Source organism: Lepidochelys kempii, chromosome 6 (assembly GCF_965140265.1).
Source record: "Lepidochelys kempii isolate rLepKem1 chromosome 6, rLepKem1.hap2, whole genome shotgun sequence".
Lineage (NCBI taxonomy): Eukaryota > Metazoa > Chordata > Testudines > Cheloniidae > Lepidochelys > Lepidochelys kempii.
The window spans coordinates 45928962-45953766 of NC_133261.1; the positions used below are offsets into that span (position 1 = coordinate 45928962).

At 38.3% G+C, this 24805-nt stretch overlaps 1 protein-coding gene across 12 annotated transcripts in view; it reads right to left on the reverse strand.

The window, feature by feature from the left end:
* ANO3 (anoctamin 3) overlaps positions 1-24805 on the reverse strand; it is a 403981-nt gene that overhangs the window by 69265 nt on the left and 309911 nt on the right. For 10 of the 12 annotated variants that reach the window (XM_073347809.1, XM_073347804.1, XM_073347803.1 and 7 more), the window contains 5 exons: positions 14524-14655; positions 12733-12839; positions 10606-10661; positions 6440-6561; positions 4593-4799 (listed from right to left, as the gene is read on the reverse strand). In XM_073347809.1, the coding sequence (XP_073203910.1) occupies positions 4593-4799; positions 6440-6561; positions 10606-10661; positions 12733-12839; positions 14524-14655 (624 nt within the window). The remainder of the gene's footprint in view (positions 1-4592; positions 4800-6439; positions 6562-10605; positions 10662-12732; positions 12840-14523; positions 14656-24805) is intronic. The other 2 variants (XM_073347801.1, XM_073347802.1) reach the window with 2 other exon arrangements.

Consider the following 24805-nt stretch of genomic DNA (forward strand, 5'->3'; position numbering starts at 1 on the left):
CTTGTTCAGCCAATAACTCAAACAAGTTTGTTTACATTTGCAGTAGATAATGCTGCCTGCTTTATGTGCTAAAGATTCATACGTCCCTTCATGCTTCAACCACCATTCCAGAGAACGTGTGTCCATTCTGATGACAGGTTCTGCTCGATAACAATCCAAAGCAGTGCAGACTGACGCATATTCATTTTCATCATCTGAGTCAGAGGCCACCAGCAAAAGGTTGCTTTTCCTTTTTTGTTGGTTTGGGTTCTGCAGTTTCCGCATCAGAGTGTTTCCATTTTCAGACTTCTGAAAGCAAGCTCCACACCTTGTCCCTTTCAGGTTTTGGGAGGCACTTCAGATACTTAAACCTTGGGTCGAGTGCTGTAGCTATTTTTAGAAATCTCACATTGGTACCTTCTTTGCTTTTTGTCAAATCTGCAGTGAAAGTGTTCTTAAAATGAACAACATGTGCTGAGTCATCATCTGAGACGACTATAACATGAAATATATGGCAGAATGTGGGTAAAATAGAGCCCAAGGAGTTCAGTCACAAATTTAATTAACGCATTTTTTTTTTAAACAAGCGTCATCAGCATGGAAGCATGTCCTCTGGAATGGTGGCCGAAGCATGAAGGAGCATATGAATGTTTAGCATACCTGGCATGTAAATAGCTTGCAACACCGACTACAAAATTGCCATGTTCCTACTTTCAGGAAACATTGTTAATAAGAAGCAGGCAGCAGTATTTTCCGGAAATGTAAGCAAACTTGTTTGTCTTAGCAATTGGCTGAACAAGAAGTAGGATTGAGTAGACTTACAGGTGCTAAAGTTTTGCACTGTTTTGTTTTTGAGTGCAGTTATTTAATAAAAAAACCCTACATTTGTAAGTTGCACTTTTATGATAAAGAGATTACGCTATGGTACTTGCATGAGGTGAATTGAAAAATGCTGTTTCTTTTATCATTTTTACAATGCAAATATTTGTAATAAAAATAATATAAAGTGATCACTGTATACTTCGTATTCTGTGTTGTAATTGAAATCAATGTTTGAAATTGTAGAAAAACATCCAAAAATATTTAATACATTTCAATTGGTATTCTATTGTATAACAGTGTGATTAAATTTTTTTAATCACGATTAATTTTTTTGAGTTAATCATGTGAATTAACTGCAATAAATCAACAGTCCAAGAAAGAATTTTAAGAGATAGGAGGGCCTTCAATATGTTGCACACTTTAAATCCGCCTCACAACCTGGTCAAGAAAGGGCAACTTTATCATTAAATACATACTACAATAGAAACAAACAAAACAAAAAATATGGGTCGAAATTCTGCAGCTTTGTGCATATTTGGGCCCAAAGTATCTAATTCAGACTGTGTGTCAAAGGTAATTTGATACAGATCCACTGTGTTTTTCTGATATGGCAACATCCATCTCCCAACAGAATCAAGGAACTAGCTGTCACCACTAGAAATCACAGGCTGAGGCTACCATTCGTGGCAGCCCTAATACCAGTACTGAGCCCTGGCAACAAAGAACGGGATTTTTGATGGAATGATCTGCCTTGCCCATCTGCTGTCACAGGGAAATGAAAAGTCCCCTGCTTCAACAAGCTACTCTGCTGATAGCAGTGAGAAAAACATGTTTTAAAACGTGGGCCATATATTAATGTTTGTTGGAGAGATTTATACTGTATAAAAGGTTGGCTTGTTTTTCAATTACCATCTAACTTCAGAACAGAGCAGATTTTGAATTTCAGACTTAAGACAGACATCCATGTATTAAATACATCAACTCTAGCATGTGCTTGAAACTTCATTACTGTACAATCTTCTCTTTATTAATTAGGTATAACACACTGTATGGTGATACACATTTTTTCACCTGTACATCAGTTCTGCAGTGCAAGTAAATGGTACAATGGAGACAAAATGAAAAAGCAAAATGATCAAATTTGCTCCTAAACCACTAGAGGGAGGATTTGTATTTCCCAAGTAGCAGACTTTTACATAACCCTAACAGCTGAATTGACACTACTGAGCAAAGTGCTAATTTGATCACTGAGCAGGGTTTTTAAAAAACAAACAAATGGAAACACTTTGGTGACCATACAGCAGAGAAATTAACAACAAATTGTGTCACTAAATGTCCATAAACAGTTTGTAAATATCGCTTTGGATTTTGCTCATAAAACAGTTTGCACATTCCTGATAAGGGGCATTACTAGAATAAAAAGTCAATCTGGCATCAATTGGTATTGTAACAAATAATCAAATTTTTGAATAGGTTTTGGGGTAATGTGCCAATTTGTCAGATTAACATAATGCCCTGGCGCAAAATTAAAATTCCAAATGCTCATTGTTTTCATCCCGATAAAAACATAGTCTTGGAGAAAACAGCTCAGCCAGTATCCTGTGATGTACCTTGTGTTTGTGTAATGTAATGTCTACAGAGTGCAAAACTAAATAATAAATTACTACCACCACCTAGCATTTATACAGCACTTATCCTCTTCAAAGTGTTTTACAAACATTAATTAAATAATCCTAGAACCACAGAATATAAAAATGGAAAAGACCTATGAGGTCATTTACGCCATCTTCCTGGTAATGGAGGATTCTTTGCTGTCTTCACAATCTAGTTTACTAGTATTTTGTTTAATCTTTGCTACCCTACACCAGAATAAGCAGGGACAAATTGTAATGAATGGGCTAGTTTATGTGTGTATCACTGTCTTCTACTGTATAGAATTAGAACTGCTTAATTAAAGATATGTATTCACTACCTGCTGGATCGGCAGGCAGCGATTGATCCAGCAGAGATCGATTCATTACATCTAGTCTAGATGTGATAAATCGACCCCCGAGCTCTCTCCCATCGACTCCTGTGCTCCATCGCCGCGAAAGCAGTCGACTCACAGTGGTGAAGACACCATGGTAAGTCGATCTAAGTATGTCGACTTCAGCTACGTTATTCATGTAGCTGAAGTTGCGTAACTTAGATTGACCCCACCTCCCCAGTGTAGACCAGGGCTAAGTGTCGGACTATCAACAGCTAAAATACTTCAGCTCAAATGCTAGGGGCATGTGCTTTTGGAGCAAGAAGATCCGAGTTCTATTCCTGCTGTCATTGCCATGCTGTGCAGCATAACACTCATGTTCCTAGATGACCTAATTTACTTGTGTCGAGCATTCTGGCACCTGAATGTGGATAGTGTTCATGGTTCCTCTTGCAGACAGTCAGTTTCCTCTTTTGTTTGGATGGGTCTTTCATAAAGCAAGGGAGAATAAGCATTTAAAAATAGGAAAATCTGATTATAAAACTAGAAAAATAAGCAAGAGGACACAGGGGGCAGATGTACCTGAAATTACTTTTAACTCAGTTTTAATGACTCAATTTCATGTTGTGGGTTTGCCTTTCAAACTTACAACATGGAAAAAACAGTTAAACACCTCATTAATAAAAATACATGGTGTTTGGCTGATATCATAATATCCAATGTTATCTGAAACAGTCAAATCTGAACATTTTGGTTTATACCAGGAAACCTGACAAAGCTTTAATTAAGCACAGCAGGAGAGACAATAAGACTTTGTAAAGTACAGGATAAAGATAACTTCAAGAAAGATAAAGTGCTCCTTGTTCAAAGTCTAAAATGCATTAATTTTCTACAAAATTTTGCTCCATTAAGGTAACAGTCTTAGCATGCAAAGTAGTAGTAACCACAGACTAAGCTTTATGTTCTATTCCCACGGGTTAGCGTTCTGCATTGAGGAGCTAATCACTCCTAATGGAAAGCTTTGGAAAGAAAAGTCTCTCTAGAAATAGTTCTCCTTACAACATATCAGACATTTGCTTTAGCACGATTTCTCTTCACTTATTTCTTAAGTTGATATCATTATCTCCTTCTGGGACAGGCCCACATCAGGGGAAAATCACTTTGAAACTTCAGTGGGTTTCATGTTGCACAGCACTTGACTGTGATTCCCTTACACCAGTATTAAATGAGTACCTCCATTGGCTACAATGGAGTTGGCTCTTAATTTACACCAATGTAGCTGAGAGAAGAATTAGGTTCAGCGTTTCAATAACATCATCCCTTTTGGTGGGAAAGGTTTGCACAGAAGGATGGAGGTTGAAGTTCTGGAACTTCACTGATGCACCCAGATCTATATGCAATCCCATACTCCAGTCCACATGAGACCAAAAGAGAGAATTTTCCTGAGTTCACCTCACTATAGTGAGAACCATTAATGGGTGGTCATTTGCAATTACTTATCTTCAACACAGTATTTGCTGTATTTCCTTGTACACAGAGTTGGAAATGCTGCAAACGCAGCCATAAATTTAGCTACTGTGAACGAAAAATGTCCAGTTTTTGATGTAAATGGTTATAGAGACGGGATGTAGCCGATAATATAATTGAGTCCTCAGTTTGACTATTATGAAATGCTGTAAGTCTAGCAAATGTTTAAAGTTTGATTGAAGAGATGCAACATTTGGTTTAGGTTGTGCCTGGCTGCTACTTACATTTTCAACAATGGAACTCGCAAGAATAACTGTCTTTTGTGGTTTTTAAAATGGGACTTTATTGTGCATCATACCTTACTTGGCTAGAATCCATTGTAAACAATCCATAAAGGAAAACAAACAGCCCGACAAGTGCAGCAGGAATGAGCATTCCAGTGTACCATCCCAGCCAAGCAAAATAAAGACCAATTTTTTCACCAAAATACCGCCTGTGTGAAACAGCAAAAAACAAACAGTTTGTAGTAAATGATCTTGCCCATCTTGACAGCATTTCAGGAATCCTAAAAGGAAATAATTATTACTAAGTTTATTTTCATTTGCTGTCTTTTTAGTAGCACTTGTCCAAAATGCAATTTTATATAATTCTGACATAATACTTTAGTGGCACTAATTGCAGTCTAACCAATACACATATCCCATAAGGAAACAGCTGGAGTGCACTACAATTTTACACTGTTGCAATGATTTAGACGAGTCAGTAACTTCAGCTCTGTTAAAAGTAGGAAGTTATAAAACAGCATATTTGTTAGTATTAAACTCAGAAGAGTTGGACACAGTGTTATGCAAATACTTTTGTGTAACATAATTACAGAACCCAGGCCTGTAGAGCTACCATGCAGCTGATATCTCCAGGCTGTAACCAACTTGCACTACACTTCCCATGACCCACTGTAGAGAAAGACATGGGAAGTTGTGCCTCAAGGGTTTGACAGACAGCAGCTCCATGACTCCTGATTGACTCCCTGCCCTATATAAACCCAAGGTGTGTTCCAGGAAGTGTCTCAGCAACAGTGTGGATCTTCTGTAGCTCCAGTTACTGTTCCTGCTCCTTGCTCTTGAATTCTCAGCTTGATTTGGACTTTGACTCCTGACTTAGGCCATGAGCCATGGTGTGAGCCCTGGCCTGGACCTGCCTACAAACTCTTCTGGTACTCCCAGCCTCAGATATGCCCCTGCTCTGACCCTTGGCCATGACTGCCCATGTTGGGATCCTGACAAAGAAGGTGACAAAGAGCCTGTTCTCACATAGCATGTAGTCCACTATAAAAAAAACACAACATATGCTGGATTGTCACCAAAATCTACTGTTAGAGCAAAGTGGTAGTACTTGGGGAACATGAGTTCAAGATTCAGCCTTAATTCTTCAAAAATGGGCCAAAAGTTGCCAGAAGAGTGAGATGGCAGTGAATATGGCTAGAAAGTAAGGCATTGAACCTACAATTTGGTTAGGACAGAAGGACCCCTATACCCGTGGTCTTCCTTGGCACTCTGTGGGGACATAAGGGTCCACCCACATGCATCAGATTGCAGGATGAGGACCTGAAACTGATGGTAAGCAGAAATGAAATTGACTTGTCTGTATTCACTGTCCAAGATAAGTGAAATGCAAAAAGCAAACACCAGCATTAATTACAAGGACAAAATTATTTTTTAAAATTCTTTTTGTTTTAATAATCCCAAAATAGGTAAAGGAAATGATACATAGATACATTCCAACATTGATTGTAACTAGATTTTTGTTTTTAACTTAGTCAAGTTATTTCTCTTATAAACCCTCGTCCATTTGGCACTACAATGATTTCAAAAGGTCTCTGGGTGGGGTAGGGGTCTGTTTGTGCCAATCAGATTGCAGAACTATGCCTTAGGCCTCCTCTCTGCAAGTTGTTCCACGAAGAACCCCATTAAAATCGGTAAGACTAAACAAGGATCCACCAACACTGAACAACTAGCAGGACTGAGGCCATGCATTGTAATACCAAGTAGCTAAACTCCATCAATAAAGCAAAGAGACACATTTTTGCTCATTTTAAAAAAAAAAAAATTAAATATAAAATGCCTGTAATTTTCAGCAGAATGGGTAGTCTACCACTGCCTAGCTTTTCACATAATTGAAAAAAGTTGTGTTACATTGTATGAGTACCTGATTAAATCCAGAGGCTGGTATTTGTACCACATCCCCCACCGTGCCCAGCGCTCATATAATAGGTGTCTGTGATTTTGAGCTCCATGTGTTTTGATGGGATGTCTGCTCTTGTGGCTTCCCTGAATCACAGAAAGAAAGAAAAAGATATTTCTGCATCACTGGGAAAGAAAGAGGCATTAAAAAGATGGCATTTGGATTCAAATATAAATAAGGACATTACTTTTTTGATGACACGGATGTATTGGTTCATTTATTACTAATAGTTAAAAAAAAATGCAATCCTGAGTTTATTGTTAAGCCTGATATAGTAGAGGGGGTTACAAACTTCTCTGCAATGACGAATTTCCTCCAGGACAGATTTAAAGACCAGTGCTAAAGTACTCTTTCCTGACTAACTAGATCCCCAGCACTTTCCAGTGGGAGTGCATGGCTTCAGGTCCAGTATTTGTAGGTCCTGGATGTATAGTCATTTGTTTATGTTTTTATATTTTTCAAATGCTTTTAAGTTCCAAAGAGCCACATATGTGGACATATTTTGCATAACTCCAGTGTAATTCCATTGATTTCCAATATGGGGCCCAATTCTTTTCATCTGGCTAACTCCAATAATTTTAATGGAGTTACTTGTGATTTACCAGTGTAAAACGAGAGAATCGGTAATAACTTTTATACAAAGATTATTGCAATAGCGTGAATACGGGGGTTCATTCCATCACACAGGTCCCTTGTCTATCTATGGTATTCCTTTTCATAGATGATGGAAACAAGAAGATCAGAGCTGGTACTATTTTGTCCCCACAAATGGCTCCCTGAGGCATTAAACACAAAATCGATCAGAGAGGAATACAAAGAAACATTTAATTCATTTTTACCCAAACACTTTGATTGGCTTTGTCTGGATTCCATTACAGCTTAACGCACAGCGTTATACTCTAAAATAAAGAGTTATGATGCAGAATTTTCAGGCCCTTCCTAACTGAAGTCACCAATCTTCTGTGGTTCTACATTCATTTTACTCTCACCATAAGGTAGCACTCCAGTTTAAGCCATGTTTTCGTTTAGTAAGGCATACAATTCTAGTGGCCATTCTCTTGCATTTAATGGCATTATGAAGTATGGACTGATTTAGTACACTAGTTTGAAGAGAATATACAGTCCATTAAATGCTCTGAAGCACCCTGGGTTACATTCGTTTTAAAATTTCAAAACCCCAGTCATTGTTACAGTCATTTTCTTGACAATATTCTTCCATTATTTAAAAAGCATCTTTTATTCTCTCTTCTCTGACTCAGCACAGCTTAAGGGCATGACATGACTTACAGCTAGGCCATGGTAGCAGCAAGCTGCACCATATTTTCACCACCACAAAATGTACATGCTGAGAAACACTAGTGTTCCTGCATAGTGTGAACTGTAAAATGTATCTGATAATAACTTCTCAAGTGATATTATTTATGAGCCTGCCACTGGTGGAGGGCCAGCAATGGAAGAGATACATTGTGATGTGGAAAAGATGAGAACTCAATGTATAAGACTGGAAACCAGCTTCCATCCTGCTGTAAAATGTCTTTTATCCCATTTAGCCAAGTGCTTCCTTTCTGGAGAGTGCTACCCTTCACCCACAAGTGAAGTAGCAATGATCCAGCAACTGGCTCAAGGGATTACAGTTCACCATCTCAGAAAGGAGTCCAGTACTGCATGAAATCCACTTCACCGGTTGACTGCTCAAGCCAACCAAATCATAGTTCCATAGGCAGGAGGGGAGGCACAGTTGGCTGCCTTGGTAGGAGGCCCAGGAGGATTGGACTTTATGACTCTTAAAGCCAATTCAGAGATGTCCCTTCAAGGTTAGCAGTCAGTCACAAACATTGTTGAACCTTGTGGAGTTAAAGATTCCTCTCTCTCTCTTTTAAAAGATTTGTCAAGCTTGTTTGAGTTTGTGAACCTTCACTTCCCTGTAATGTAAATGTACAGTTCCCAAACGGTCCTGTAGAGGAGCGGACTCACCCCTGCGGCGCCTCCTGCTGGTCGTCTTTGGGAATTAGCTCACCAGGTGCCAGAGCACCCTCTGCAGACCGGTGATCCATCTTGCCACTGGCCCTCATGTCCCTCCCGGACTCAGTGCCAGTTTGTCTGGGGTGCTGTCCCTCTGGCAGTAACCCCTAAGTCTCAGGGTCTCCCCACCCAGGGCAACCCCCCACCCACTATCCCCACTTCACCTCAGCCTTGGTTACTGTCAGTCCTCACTTAGCCCCCGCTCCCTGGGCAGACTGCAGTGTATCAGCCACTCATCACAGGTGAAGGGTTTTGTGCCGCTGCCTCCCCATGGGCTGCCCCATACAACCCCAGTACCTATTTGTCCTTACTCTAGGCCTGCAGCCTAGGGGGTTTCCAGGCCAGAGCTCCCAGGCCCCTTTGGCCTTCCCCCAGCCCTGCTCCACCTCAGGTACTCTCTCAAGCTCCCCAGCAGCCAGGCCCTTCTTCCTCTAAAGGCAGAGAGAGAGTGTCTACTCCTGGCTGCCCTGGCCTTCTTATACAGGCCAGCTGCAGCCTGATTGGGGCGTGGCCCAGCTGCAGCCACTTCCCCAATCAGCCCAGCTTCTAGCCCACAGCTCCAGCCCTCTCCAGGGCTGTTCTAAGCCCCTCAGGGCAGGAGCCGATGTCTACCCCACTATATGTCCTCATCCCACTTCCAAACTCTGTGCTTAAAGGAAGAGTCAATTAAAAAAAAAAAAAGACAGAAACATAGTAAAGGGTCACATTCTACTCAGTCACGCCCAGGCAATCCCAAAGTCAGTATGGAATCATAGGTGTAACTCAGTATAAAAATTGGCCCATGTGGTTTTCTACCTAAAGAGGAGCCTTTTACCCACCCATCCCTCCAAGCAAGACTGGTATAAATGGGTGCCATAAATAAAGCAGAACTGTGGTGATATTTTTATTAGAATCTCTCTCTTCTCCTTTTTTCACTGTTTTGCCACAGCAAAATATGAACACAATAACACTCACACTGGAGTTGAACTTTTAACTTACTGTATCATAGTGGGATGGAAATTAAAAATAAAAAGTATCTTATCCCTAGTCTTTCATGCAGGTCCTTGTGCTTATCCTTTTATTGCAATTGCAATAAAATAATGGCTCACTAATATGATTTGTTAAAGTAATAATCTGCAATATAACTACAGACAATCATTTACACAATAAAAAGAAGCATATATGTGAGACCATGTGAGAGAGTGTAGTTGTAGAAGTGAGAAAAAGCTTTCACAGTTATGAGGATTTTTTTCTTCCACTGGAACGGTTAGTATTCCCCTAAAGTCAATAAAATCTAGCTGAAGCATTAATAATGAAAATGTGAATGGTATGTCCAGAGTACTGCTCTTTTATGCTCCCCTGAATTAAAGTGTTAATACCAAGAGCAGTTCTTTAACCAACAACCTGGGAAGTTTAAGTCACTTTGAAACACAATGTGGTGTGTAACATCCTCAGGTAAAGCAATCATCTCTCAGAGTCATCACTGTCCATGTTTCAAATAGTCTGATCATGACATGAAACTCAGTGTGAAGTTCTGCCCTTAATTAGAAAGAAGACTTATGACTTATTTCCTTCTTTCAGCCATTTAGGGCCTGATCCAATGCCCTCTGAAATCAATAGGAGTCTTTTCATTGTTTTAAAAGGGCATTATGTCAGATCCTGAATTTATTGATGGGACTATTTTCAAGGTAAAGTTCTATACAACTATACAGAAATTGTTTGCACTGCAAATCAGTTTCCTTGTATCAGTTTCCTTGTATTTGATCCACAGGAAAGCAAATTAGAAAAAATAGAACATTTTTTAACATGCAACAATAATTTGAGCTAATTGAAACAATTTATAATCTCTTTAACAATTCCACAGACAATGTCCATTTAAAAATGTACTTAATACAGGACCATTCTAAATCAGTGGGAGAACATCCAGAAAGTTATTACTGTACATTGGTCTAGATAAAGATCCAACCTAGGCCCATATCAGTGTAAGGAGTGTTATAAATAAAAAGCCTAATCAGAATGCAAAATAAAATAAAAACATCATAAAGCAAATGTACAGCTAAAATAGGATCTCAATGTTAAAATAACTTTTACTTTAAATAGAACACTTAAGGCAAAACTAAACCAGCTACCTCATGTGGTGGAAATGCAGCTTCATATGTTCCATTATTGAGTAATCTATTAATACCTAAGCAGAAGAAAAAAAATGAGTTTCAATATCAATTTTTATACATGCTGTTTCAAGAGCTATTGCATTTCAGCCTATGAATTGAGGAACTGTGACAGTGCTAAATAATTGGGTTACTATTTTTAAAAAGGGAAATAATCAGTCTTGTGCACAAGTAGAATAACTGTTCATTGTCATTAACCATGAAGTTGTGGCTCTTCTTTCTCCCAAAAGATACATGGCTCTTTCTAACTTCAGAGACCTTACTGTGGCTAGTCTCTATACTCTTTTCTTCTATGGTTCTCTAAGACAGCTCTTCAATGAATGAGGCCCTCTCTACGGAATAACCAAAGAACTGCCCTACCACTAAAAAACAGGAAGTTCAGACAACTACTCAGGAACCCTGATGGGGGTACCCAAAGTCAATAGTCTCCCAGACAACCCCAAAGAAATCAGGACTTTCAACAGGTCAGACTGCTGTGCTCTCAAAGACAAACCCTGAATCTGCTACCGTTGATCTTAATGGAGTTTTGCCATCGGTTTCAATGGAAATTTTGGGTCTCAATTGTCCTCTATTCTTCTTGATGATGGTCCATGTTTTTTTAGGTGTGCTGCTGCTTTCCTTCCAGGAAAACTTCTCCAGGCAAATGAAAGCAGCAGCAAACCCACAACCGACCCCATTCACTGCAACCCACATTCATATCAAAGTCATTTAATAGCTAACATTCAAAGGCAGCTGTTTCTATTTTTCCTAAATTTTCAAATTAACAAAAAAAAAGATGGGGGGAATTAAATGCATCCCTCCCATGAAACACAACCCTGTCACTGGGCCAGATACTCTGGTCTGGTATAGCTGCTTTGTGCTGCACTACAGGCATAATTTAGGCTTAAAACTGGTTTCACTGGACCAGGAAGGATGATCACACTCGAAGTGGTCCTCCAAGTGGCATAGAGCCAGCATAGCATAGGTACCCCACCCTTCCCTGCTGCTGGCATAGCAGGGAAAAAGGTGTGTGGTCAGGATGCATTGTGTTACACCCATTTTCAGCCTCCTCTGAGCCTAGTGCATATTAACTCAGAGACTTCACGAACAGCTCAGCAAGGACAAGTACACAGAGCAGCAGCAGGATCAAGTAATGCAAAGGACACCTTTAAATCACATTTGCCCACCCTTCCCAGCAATTTTCCAGTTTGGCTGTAGATTTGAGGTTCTGGCCCACAAGGCTAATGCAATGCTAAGGTTATGCATAGACAAAATGTAAGGAAATACAGAAGCTAAGATTCTCAAAGTGACAAGAATTCATCTAGAATATCTATGGCACCTTCCATTACTAGTTAGGCTATTAAATATATATACAGTACATACAAGGTGGACGAGTTAACGTTATTATAACTTTAGCTCTCTAATATTTGGGGTTTAAATATCATATTCTTGCATTTATATTAATAAGTTTGGCTTTTCTTCAGTGGGTGTTTCGAGGAAATTGAACAAAAGCTTTGGGAAATCTACAATATTTGGTATAAACTACACTTGTTTCCCCACAAGAAGAGTGAATTATAACCTTGCTGTGAACAATAGTACCCTCTGAAATATGAAGCATAAAACATAAATATTAAATTCTTAAAATGCAAAGTAACATATTATAGTGTACTTATACTTTTTGACAGGAACTGTTCTAACAGCTAATCAGGAGTGAAGCTGAACCGCCAGAAGCTTTCATCGTCTATGAGGACTACTACTGTATTAATGAGCTAATACTACTGGTTTGAATTTAACGCATAATACAACATTGCACGTCTACAGACAAATGCTTTCATTGTCTAAACAAGAATATCTATTTATCCATCAAATTTATAAAATATTTTATGAACCCATTAATCAGAAAATATTGTTGATTTTCACTGAATTATTTAACAAATAGCAGCTGGCAATGCTCAATCAGCTCTATTGCTGACTGAATAAGTCATACTATGAATACTGACAATATTTATTTATTTTATTTAATGAATACTTTTTCTTTCTATAGACTAAAGATATTAGTACTCATCTTGAGACCCAATTCATGTTTTTTCTAAGTATCAGAATTCTTACCCATTTTTGATTTGCCATCTTCATACTTCGTTCTCTGTAGCATGTGGTGCACTATCCTACTTCTTGTGGAGTTGCTGAAGAAGCTGTCTTTGTTGTTTATTGTAAAGCTGTTAAAATGATTGATGCCTTTTCATATTCAAAGTAATCCACAGCTTTCGAAGCACAACTATTCAACAGTTTCTTTTTACGATACAGTACATATATAATAGTAATTCACAGTTATTACATAAGATACAGTGATTTACATCTTCAAAGAGTCCTTTCAACTCCCTGGAGAAATAGCATGCATTGTCCCCATTGTACTGATGGGAGAATGGTCACAGAGGTTAAGACAAAAATTTTCATTAAGTGGCCAGTGATTTGGGATGCCTCAGTTTTTGGGTGTCCAACTAGAAATACGTCAGGCCTGATTTTCAGAAATACTGAGTTTTCTCAAATCCAGCTGAAGTCAATGGGAATTACAGATGTTCAGCACAATCCAGGGTCATAAAATTGCTGGAAAGGCAGCTTACCTAAGGGATGGTATAAGTACACTTGATCCAGCCCCACCATGGTGGGGATGGACTTTGACCTCTTGTGGTCCCTTCCATCCCTACATTTCTGTGACTCTGTGATAAGTGAAACTCTAGTGCAACTCACTATCTGGGCTGAGATATCTCAAGTTGGGCACTAATAATAGACGACAGTTTTGAACATAAGGATGGCCATACTGGGTCAGACCAAAGGTCCATCTAGCCCAGTATCCTGTCTTCCGACAGTGGCCAATGCTAGGTGCTCCAGAGGGAATGAACAGAACAGGTAATCACCAAGTGACCCATCTCCTGCCGCCCATTCCCAGCTTCAGAGGCAAACAGAGGCTAGGGACACCATCCCTGCCCATCCTGGCTAATAGCCATCTATGAACCTATTCTCCAAGAACTTATCTAGTTCTTTTTTGAATCCTGTTATAGACTTGGGCTTCACAATATCTTCTGGCAAGGAGTTCCACAGGTTGACTGTGTGTGTGAAAAAATACTTGAAATTTTTGGCCTAAGTGATTGGTCTAATGCCACACAGTGAATCACTGGGTGGGATTAGAATTTAGCTGCTCCCAGTATCATGTGCTCTCCACTAGAATTCACATGAATTTATGGCTCCATTCAAGAGAATTAATTCAAGCTTTAATTCTACTTTATTAAAATATTTACCTTAAGATTAAATAAAAGATAAAAGAGGCATAATACATTAAAATCATTTTAAAGTCTATCACTGCATTCTGCATTATAAACAAGGAGCATTATTCCATAGTACAGCAAAAGCAGAGATGATACGTTAGCTTGAACAGATATGTTTACAGTTTTTAGGTTGCGTATAGAAGATTAAGGGTCTTCTATACATATCTGAGGCGGGCGCATTTGTTGCGTAGACAGCTGGCTAAAATCCAAAGTTGCTGTTTTCAGCTTGTTCCCAGGCATTTCCTTCTGTTTCAGCTGTTTGTTGAATATGCAAAAACAAATCTGGAGTATGTGTGTTTAATAATGTAAGAAGAGACAGAATAGCATGTGCTCTATTGGAGCCAAATTTTGCCCCTACACTCTACTGCTGAACAGCCATCAATGGAAGCCAATGGTGAGTATCAGAGGACAGAATATGGCCCTAAGAGAAAACCAACAGGAAACAGCAAACCTGACACCATGTATTTGTCAGTGACCATCTGTTAATGATTGCCTTTCTGTCACCTGGAGAGAAGAAATGAGAAAATAAAATGTAAACATGGACCTCTGCTGCTGCATTCCCCACACCAACACTTACTGGTGGATCCGTGCCCGGCTAAAGGGTGCTGTATAACAATCTGTCTCTTCCAGGTCAGGGAGGGCCTCCTTGTCAAGCTTCATTGGATTTCTGGGCAACCAACTTTTCAGCTCTCTGATATTCCTCTGCAAACTGGAACAATGACAAGTTAGATTTGTGCTCCCAGCTGCACATTGCTTTTGTTGCCACCATAGCTAAATATGCTGGATGAGAATGAACTATAAGCTTGAAATGAAAGCAAGAGTGTGCTTATTTTTTCTAAATTACTAAAACAAAATAAAAAAGTCAATGCTTATATTATTCGTGGCCTGATCTTTTGGACCTCACTCAGACACCATTCCCACTGCCATCAACAGGAGTTTTGTCGAGCAAGTGTGGCAGGATTTGGCCATGTTAAAGTAGCACACTTAGGAGGAAGTTAATAGCATACTGCTTTACACAATGACTCTCCGAATTGCAATTCCTTCCCAAGGTAGCTCGTTTGGAAGAGCAATTACAATGTCCACCCTTACTCAAGGATATGCTTAATGGCCCAATCGAGTGCTTACTCTAAGATATAAACACAAACCCTTTAGATACCTCATACGCAAATTTCCCTCTTTTAAAGTGAGAATTAAAAATATAGTCCTTAATTGTATATTTATGAACCTGGTCCCTGACCACATTTAATTAAAACTCCATATGATTTGTAGAGCTCTGTCAAAATCTACATATTGTTATATCCCTTCAGAGTATAACCACAAGTCAAATAAAATAAGAATACTTTAGAGCAAAAGACGAAAAATTGTCCTAGTGTCAGCATTTAGATAAAAACTGATGATAATTTTCTTCAATCTTCTAGAGATTCAGGTTATCACATAATCATAGGGTTTAGTTCTATGTCTGTGCTTAGTCTTTATATAAGCAAGACTCCCTGACTTCCTCCATTAGAGATGTGCTTACATAGGGATGTCAGAACTCAGTTTATAGAAATTAGAGATGGAAGAGATCTACTAGGTAATCTACTTAATTCCCCAGCAATGACAATTCCTCCCTTCAGATTTGCCTGATCCTGTATTCCTTGCACCCCCAAACTCTCCTCCCATTGAAGTGAATGGGAATTTCGTGTGTTCAAGGAATAATGGATTGCGTCTCATGTTATGATATATTATATTTTTGGAGGCATGGCTGAGGGTCAAGACATCCAAACTACAGCTATATTTTAAGGCCTGGGTTTCCACAAGTTGCATCTGTATTTTGTACCCACAAAATGAATCCAGGACACAAATCTGAGTACTTACTCTTACAACTATCTAATTTACATCTGCAATTAAACTGCTAATTGGGTATGGTAGGCAGAGATACAACTACTTGGAATAAGCTCACTTTTTTGTTATAGGAGCAAAAATGTAGGCATGAATTTTGCACCTGCAATTTGAATTTAGAAAGGGAGACTGCTCTTCAGAAAAATTACCTCTCACAATCAGCAAAGAAACACAGTACAAAAGAAAAGCCAATAACTACTGCTTTTATTTACCAAAAATAAAAAATAAAAAAAAAATAGTGTGCACATTTATTATTTAAAATCCTAAAAGGTAGAGCCAGACTCTCATATAATCCTAATCAGGACATTTGCATCTAGCAGTTACAGTTATGGGGAAATATTTTGCATCTGCCATGAAAATAGTCCCATGAAATGAAGCTGAAAGAAAAGAGGAATATAAGTGTGATTGCTAAAATAGCTTATTTTAAACTGCACAGTATAAGCACTCAGGCTTTTCCATTAATTTTTCATTTTTAGGGAGAATCTAACACTAAAAAAAAAAAGTTTCAGGGTGACACTTAGAAGCATAAAGTTCCACAGTCCAATTGCATATTTGCTTATTTATTTTTTCCAAAAAAGCTGTCTGGTTTTAAATTACAAAAAGGCAAAAACCAAAAAACAACCACCCCTAAACCCACTGCTGCTGCTGAAAGACCCAGTCTTGCAAATGTACACTTGAGCCGAATAGAGCTGAGTCACAGGAATAAAGTTGCTCACATGTGTAAGCGTTTGCAGGATGAGGCCATACGATTTTATTTTTCAGATTAGTCTATCTCCTACTAGGGTTTTACATACTGCAAACACATTTTTGCTGCCAGTTAGTGCAAAGCATAGATTAAATTTAGTATTTATGGATTGTGTTTGGAAATAGTAGGCCTAACTTTCCTCTCACATGGTGTAATTATATGGGCATCAACTTAGTTACTGCTAATTTACGCTAGTGTGAGAAGAGAAATGAGCCCCACTGCATCTAGAGTCCAATCCAACTTTCATGGAAGTCAGCAAGAGCCTTTCCGTTTTTTTCAACAGGAGTCACATCAGGACCTTACAGTACTTTAAAGTACGCCGTGACATCAAATTCTTGAAATGTCTACATTTCCATGGAGTTTGTTAGTCTATTGCAGTAGTTCCCAAACTTGTTCCGCCACTTGTGCAGGGAAGGCCCGTGACGGGCCGGGCTGGTTTGTTTAGCTGCTGCGTCCGCAGGTTCGGCCGATTGAAGCTCCCAGTGGCCGCGGTTCACTGTTCCAGGCCAACGGGAGCTGCTGGAAGCGGCGCGGGCCAAGGGACACACTGGCTGCCGCTTCCAGCAGCTCCCATTGGCCTGGTCTATTGTATTTGAGGGACATGATTTCAGTTACTACACTTTGTGGGCCAAGAAATATAACTGAGTTCATAAAGCACAAACACAGTTCTCAGACAGGATTCTCCCTTCGCTCTTTCAGCCAAACATATTGTCCAGCTCTGCCACTCTTACTCATTCTGGTTAGTACTTAATTCCATAAGTTGTTTCACCCATGGAACAGGATGGACTGCTTGTAGAATGAACTACCACTCAGCCCAAGTAAGGGTTGTGTTTTCTTCATTTTTCTGTCTTATGGACAGATTTATTCTTTTTAAAGCTAAGAATCAAATGTTTCTTTTTATAAAAAACTGTTCAAACATTTTGTGATAATAAATCAGATTTTTGCATTGGTTTCTTATTTTTATTCTTATTTTAGATCCTTTCCCAGTATACCTCCACCCCAATTTCTCTCCCCTCCCACATGTCAAAATGAGAAAATACAAATATCTTGAGAAAATACAGAAATTAGTCTTTTTATTTTAAATTCAAATCTTCACCTTTCATCTGACATGTTAAGTAAAGTACTGCATTTGAATAAAGTGGAAACAAATTTTCCTCCTGAAGTGAAAAGGCCTTTCATTTAAGATGAAATTTATTTTCTCTTACTTCACTTATCATAGAATATCAGGGTTGGAAGGGACCTCAGGAGGTCATCTAATCCAACCCCATGCTCAAAGCAGGACCGATCCCCAATTAAATCATCCCAGCCAGGGCTTTGTCAAACCTGACCTTAAAAACTTCTAAGGAACGAGATTCCACCACCTCACTAGGTAAGACATTCCAGTGTTTCACCACCCTCCTAGTGAAAAAGTTTTTCCTAATATCCAACCTAAATCTCCCCCACTGCAACTTGAGACCATTACTCCTTGTTCTGTCATCTGCTACCACTGAGAACAGTCTAGATCCATCCTCTTTGGAACCCCCTTTCAAGTATGTTGAAAGCAGCTATCAAATCCCCCCTCATTCTTCTCTTCTGCAGACTAAACATCCCCAGTTCAGCCTCTCCTCATAACTCATGTGTTCCTGTCCCCTAATCTTTTTTGTTGCCCTCTGCTGGATGTTTTCCAATTTTTCCACATCCTTCTTGTAGTGTGGGGCCCAAAACTGGACACAGTACTCCAGATGAGGCCTCACCAATGTCGAATAGAGGGGAACGATCACGTCCCTCGATCTGCTGGCAATGCCCCTACAATTACATCCCAAAATGCCATTGGCCTTCTTGGCAACAAGGGCACACTGTTGACTCCTATCCAGCTTCTCGTCCACTGTAACCCCTAGGTCCTTTTCCGCGGAACTGCTGCCCAGCCATTCGGTCCCTAGTCTGTAGCGGTGCATGGGATTCTTCCGTCCTAAGTGCAGGACTCTGCACTTGTCCTTGTTGAACCTCATCAGATTTCTTTTGGCCCAATCCTCCAATTTGTCTAGGTCCCTCTGTATCCTATGACTTATGACTAAAATCTTATGACTGATCACTACAAAACTTGGAGACTTCAGAATGTTTCAGCTCAAAAATACATTTCTATTGCATAAAAATTGTCTCGCACAATATACAACTTTTCATGGCTCATGTTAATTGTTAATCAGAGAAGGAACTGGAGATTCATAGAGTTTTCATTCAATTTCTTACTCTGTTTCAGACAAAGAAGTTTGTTATGGATTCTCAAATTTAAGTAAAGACATGAAGGTGGTGAAAGAGTAGTCTGACTAATATGTCAATGTACAAAGAATATACACTTTTAACTGCAAATCACAGGACCGGATTCTCACACTATTGCCCAACTGGAGCAGTACCTTAGTTCCTGAGTAATCCAACTGAATTCAATGGGACTACTCACTAAATTGTGACTCAACAAGCGTAAAAGTGGCAGAATTTGGCCCATAATAAATAACTCTTGCAAAGTCAGGATTTTGTGATGGAAGGAGAGATCAGACAGGCCACAATGGAGGAAAATTCCATGTGACAAATTCTGAGCACAGTTAACATTCCAACTGAAAATACCCCATGTTGCAACACTAACAGTTGTAATAGTAATTCCCTTATAGTGACTATAAAATGTTACTCTGCAATACCATTGCATTTTATTATCTTACATATCAAGAAAAGTTAAATCCTTCATTTATGAATAGATTTCAGTTAGTCATGACAATTATCCCTTCCCTAAATTAGTATGATTCCTATCGGAAATCTTCAACTTAATTGCACTTCTATAGTCTTTTGCAGAATTGTGTGTTCATAAACCTTTCAGACTAAATCTCAGGAGTTATCCTAACTTTCCCATTTACCTAATATTCCTTAAAAAAAAACAATGAATAATTCTGGTTTGGGGAAAAAACCCTTAACTATATATATTATTGCCACTGTTGTTATTATTTAGGTATCAATACTGGGCCAAAATCTTGCAGCTCTTGCTCAGTATATATACTCTCACGACTGAAAGATTTGGCTTAGAATTACCAGCCCTTTTAGTTCTCTTTACATTGTTATAACTATCATACTCAATAGTGTCCAGCATTGGGCAACTGTCACTGGCCAGATTAAAGGTTCCTGACATCAGCATCATCCTAATATCTTCTATGTTAATAGATTTCACACAGGTAGTTTTCCTGTTTGTTTACAGTAAGTTTCTTCAATATACTGATATATCAAGTTACATAAAGTCTCCAGGTAAAATGGTCAAACTTTGGTGCCTAACATTAGGCACCTAAATAAGCAGCTTGATTATCAGAGGTGCTAAACTCTCATTGATCTCCTTGACATTAATGGGCTAATGCCTAGGAGAAAAATTCTAGTATACTTCTATATCCATTACACCTAAGTAACATGCCTAACTTTAGGCATCCAGATTTAATAAGCATCACTGTATATTTAAAACAACCAGGTTTTTTTTTTCTGAAAGACTTGATAAGACTAGATTGTGACGGGACTGCCACATAGAATATCAGGGTTGGAAGGGGGTCATCTAGTCCAACCCCCTGCTCAAAACAGGACCAATCACCAATTTTTGCCCCAGATGGCCCCCTCAAGGATTGAACTCACAACCCTGGGCTTAGCAAACTAATGCTCAAACCACTGAGCTATCCCTCGATTCCCACATCTATAGGGTGTGAATCCAGTCTCAGCTGGTCATGTCTTTATAACCTATTATCTGTGCAACTGAGTGAGGGCCAATGTCCACATCAATAGAAACATACTAGCACCACAATTAGCACACTTGTCAATGGAAGATTAAAGGATGCATTTCCAGATTGAACTATTTTACATCTAGAGGACGTTCTCTACATCAAGGCTGAGGCACATTAGTAGGCAAATTGCATTCCTGCTGAACTTGTCTTGTGAACAAAGACTATTCCAATTTCCAGGATTACACCTGCAAATACACCAGTCAGACACCTTACATTAGCATTAAATTCACTTACAAAATGGAAATGGTAATGGAAATGGAAATGGTATACTGAGACATTCCATGCTACCTGCTACTAGCCAATTGCCACGTGAGGACAGGCGATATGAGATTCTATTTAACTCACACTCCCTTTTCTGCAATTTTACATTCATTCTTTTTTGTATAATTTGTGATCGCTTAATGGTGTCTTATAATCTTACTGGGCAACCAAGTGCCATTATCTAACCTGAGTTTGGTAGATATGTGGGTTGCATGAAGGCTCTTATGGGCTGACCTTAAAAAGTCTTCCTTGTGTGAGTAGTGATTACTCTCCCAATAAGTTTTCTTTTAAGTCAAGTCAGGCTAAGGGTTTGCAGTATCCAGCTGAACAGGGCAACGACAACAGTTATTATGTTCAAAATTGGCTCTACAATGCATTTATCAACATTAGACCCGCAAAGGATGTTATAGAGATTCAAAGTAAATAGGCTCAAAGAAAACCCAGGTCTCGGTTTATATGTTAATTTTTATGGGGCTTGTGGAGAAACTCTCATAACAAAAAATAAACAGATAAACATATAGTTTATTCTGTAGTTAGATATTGCAATAAATAAACCAAACGAATGGAAACAAATCATAAAGTTAAACATGCTTATATCATAACCAGGAACAGCTTTTATGACCCACAAATGGTTTAATACTCCAAAATTCAGATGTTGAACATAAAAAACTGCATGTTACCATACTCATACACAATGGAACAACATCAAAAATATGACTTAAGTACATGAAGCACCAGAATACCCAGGTACTGCAACTCACATGTAAGCTAGGTCATTTTCAATTCTGCAGACTTCTGATGAAGGAAGGTTGGAATGTATCCTCTCTAATACTTAGAAGTAAAAACTAGAGCTGAGCAAATAATGTATTTTTGTTCAGGGGGCAAATCAGATTCATTTGAAACTTTTTCCCTGTTTGGTTTCATTTTCAAGTGTTTTAACCCTGTCCTTTTAATACATCTACTTAAATTTAAAAATGAAATATAGTTTTGAAACAAAAAGTTAAATAATTTCATTTTCAAAATGTTGAAACAAACATTTCCAATGATTTTCTTCAGCCAGAACAATTCACCAAATTGGACTTGTGTCATAAACATACTGCTAAGGGTAGCATAAAATCCCTCCTGAGCAGCTGTACAGAATCTTTACCTGTAAGGGGTTAAGAAGCTCAAATAACTTGGTTGGCACCTGACCAAAATGACCAATAAAGAAAGAAGATACTTTCAAATCTGGGGTGGGGGGAGATTTTGTTTGTGTTTTCTTTGTTTTGTTCCCTCTCTGGACTGAGAGAGAGTGACCAGGCAGGTAAAACATCTCTTGTAAACATACCTGAAATGAACATACCATAAATGAAATGTTTAAAATTACAGAAATTGTAAGTAACGGCAAGGAAATGCGTTAGATTATCTTTTGTTTTAGCTTGTGAATTTTCCCTATGCTAAGGGGTAATTTCATTCCTGTTTTGTAACTGGGAAGCAGAGTCAAAGGGTAATCCTCTGTGTTTTAAATCTTTTTATTTACCCTGTAAAGTTACCTTCCATCCTGATTTTGCAGGTATGATTCTTTTACTTTTTTTTTATAATGAAGTTCTTCCTTTAAGAACCTGATTGATTTTAGTGTCCTAAAGATAAAGGGTATGGTCTGTACTTAAAGGCAATTGGCTGGTATATTATTCTCAAGCCTCCCCAGGAAAGGGGGTGAAAGGGCTTGGGGGATATTTTAGGGGGGGAGGGCTCCAAGTGAACCTTCCCTCAATTTTTGTTTAAATCACTTGGTGGTGGCAGCAATACCATCCAAGGACAAGGAAGGGAATTTGCACTTTGGGGAAGTTTCAAATCTAAGATGGTAGAAATAAGCTTGGGGGTCTTTCATGCCAGTCCCTACATCTGTACCCCAGAGTTCAGAATAGGGAGGGAACCCTGACAACTTGAATTCACAATTAGTTTATATAGACCCTAAACTGAATTTTTTCAGAAAATGAACTATTCATCTGCAAAATTTTGCCCAGCTCTAGTAAAAATTTCCATTAGAGATGGCAATTGTGTTATTATAATTGCCCAGATTTTGTGGGCCTAAACCAGAATTAAAATATTATGTAAACATTTTTCTGTGTGTATAGAATAATTTATTTTGGTGTTTTCCTCAATATCAGTCTTAAAAGAAAAAAGAAAAAAAATTAGTCTGTCTGAAGAATCAGAGACAAAAGGCAAACAAAAATCTTTTAGGTCATCTAGTCTGAAGTCTGGGAGAATTCAGACAATTTCTGATATGTGTTTTCTTTATCTGATATGTTGCAACATATTTACCTTTAGACTTTTAAAGTATGAATTATTTACCCTTATAGAGTATGATCTTGCTGTTCCTGTAGAATGTGGAGATATAAGTGACAGTACAAGGACATCATGATCAGGTACATATTCCGCTAATCGAGTGATTTAATAAATGAGCTGGTAAAAACACAGATATTTGATCCCATAGACAACAGAGCTCTGATCCTGTAAGCATTTCATTGACTTCAATGGAAGTCCCATTCATGGAGAACTTGCAGGACTGGACTCTGTAACAGCTCTGAATTCATCACATTCTTTACTTACAAATACACATATTCCTAAGTAAGAATGGTTATCTATCTGTAAGCTCTGGACTAGATCCTTAGCTGGTGTTAACAGGCATAGTTCTATTAAACGTAATGGAATTATGGCAGTTTACACCAGCTTAAGATCTGGTGTCATAACCGCAATCCAACTCCCATTGAAGTCTGTGGAAAGACTCCAATTGATTTCTATGAAAACTGGATCAGGCCCTAAAGCCACATACTACAAAGAGATGTATAAAATATTGGGGTTCACTAACTAACAAATGCATTTTTAAAGCTAGAATTAATGACATTTTCTGAAAGGGGAGAGCCTTATATTTCACCACAAAAAATTAATTAAAAAACACACTCCCGTTTCCATTGCTCTACTCCAAGAGCTGAAACTGACATTTTTGCCATTGTGCTGCAAGAAATATCAGTATTTCACCTTGGATAAAGACTGTGAAGTAAAATTACCCATTTTGCATACTTTTAATATGCCAAATTTGAAGTAAATTTGGGGTGACAAAAATGAAGAGTGTGCATGCACAGAACTTTTCTAAACAACAGGTCCAATTCTGCAGTGATTATGATTATATATACAGGACTGAATAAGTGTGGAACATCTACAGAATTAGTCCTAATACATTAATATCATCATGAATTTTTAAAATATCTGACACTGGGGCATTAAAAATCAAATCCTGCCTGTGCAGATACATCTGAGGTTAGAATTTGTCCCCAATATGCAAAACAGTCTAGTAAACTATAATCTTTTATTTAAAAATGAAGTAGGAGTGATAAGAAATATTCATTTTAATTTAGTTCTTTATTCTAGTTCTTGTGCACTCTACTTTAATAAAACAGTCATTCCTATGACCTATGTTTATGTTCATAGGTCACAGTTTGCCAATTTATAAATTTATTATGGTAATACGGACAGTGATGCACACATACTGAAAAAAATTATAACAATGTGATTTATTTTTCAAATTTTGTGTTGTGTGCATTTTTAGGGTTAGTTTTCTTATTTAGATTTGGACTTTTCAACAGTAAGAGTGAACATGCAATTCTTTTAAAAACGTGTTTACTCTTTTAAAATGTTGGAATAAAAAAAAGCAGCAAAATATTTAACTTCCCTCTCTCGTTTTTTTTTAATTTCTCACAAAACAAATTTCATAGAAAAATGTAAGTGTGTTTGTCTCTAATATTAAAGTTTTCCTAGACTTCAAGGTCAGAAGGTGCCATCATGATCATCTAGTCTGACTGCTTGCACATTGCAGATCACAGAACCTCAGCCACCAGTTCCTGTAATTTACCCATAAATTTAGCCATGCTGGGTGACTTACTAAAGTCCTCAAATCTTGATTTAAAGACTTCAAGTTACAGAGAATGAACCATTTACTCTAGTTCAAACCAGCAAGTGACTGTCTTGCTCGATGCTGTGAAATAGGCAAAACAAATAAAAAAATACCAACAACCAGGGTCTCTGCCAATATGACCTGGGGGAAAATTCCTTCCTGAATGCAAATATGGCAATATTGTTTGTTACTCTACTCTTAGAAATCGGGTTGATTTCAACTGCATATTCTAGATACCCTGTGTTACTAAATAGGA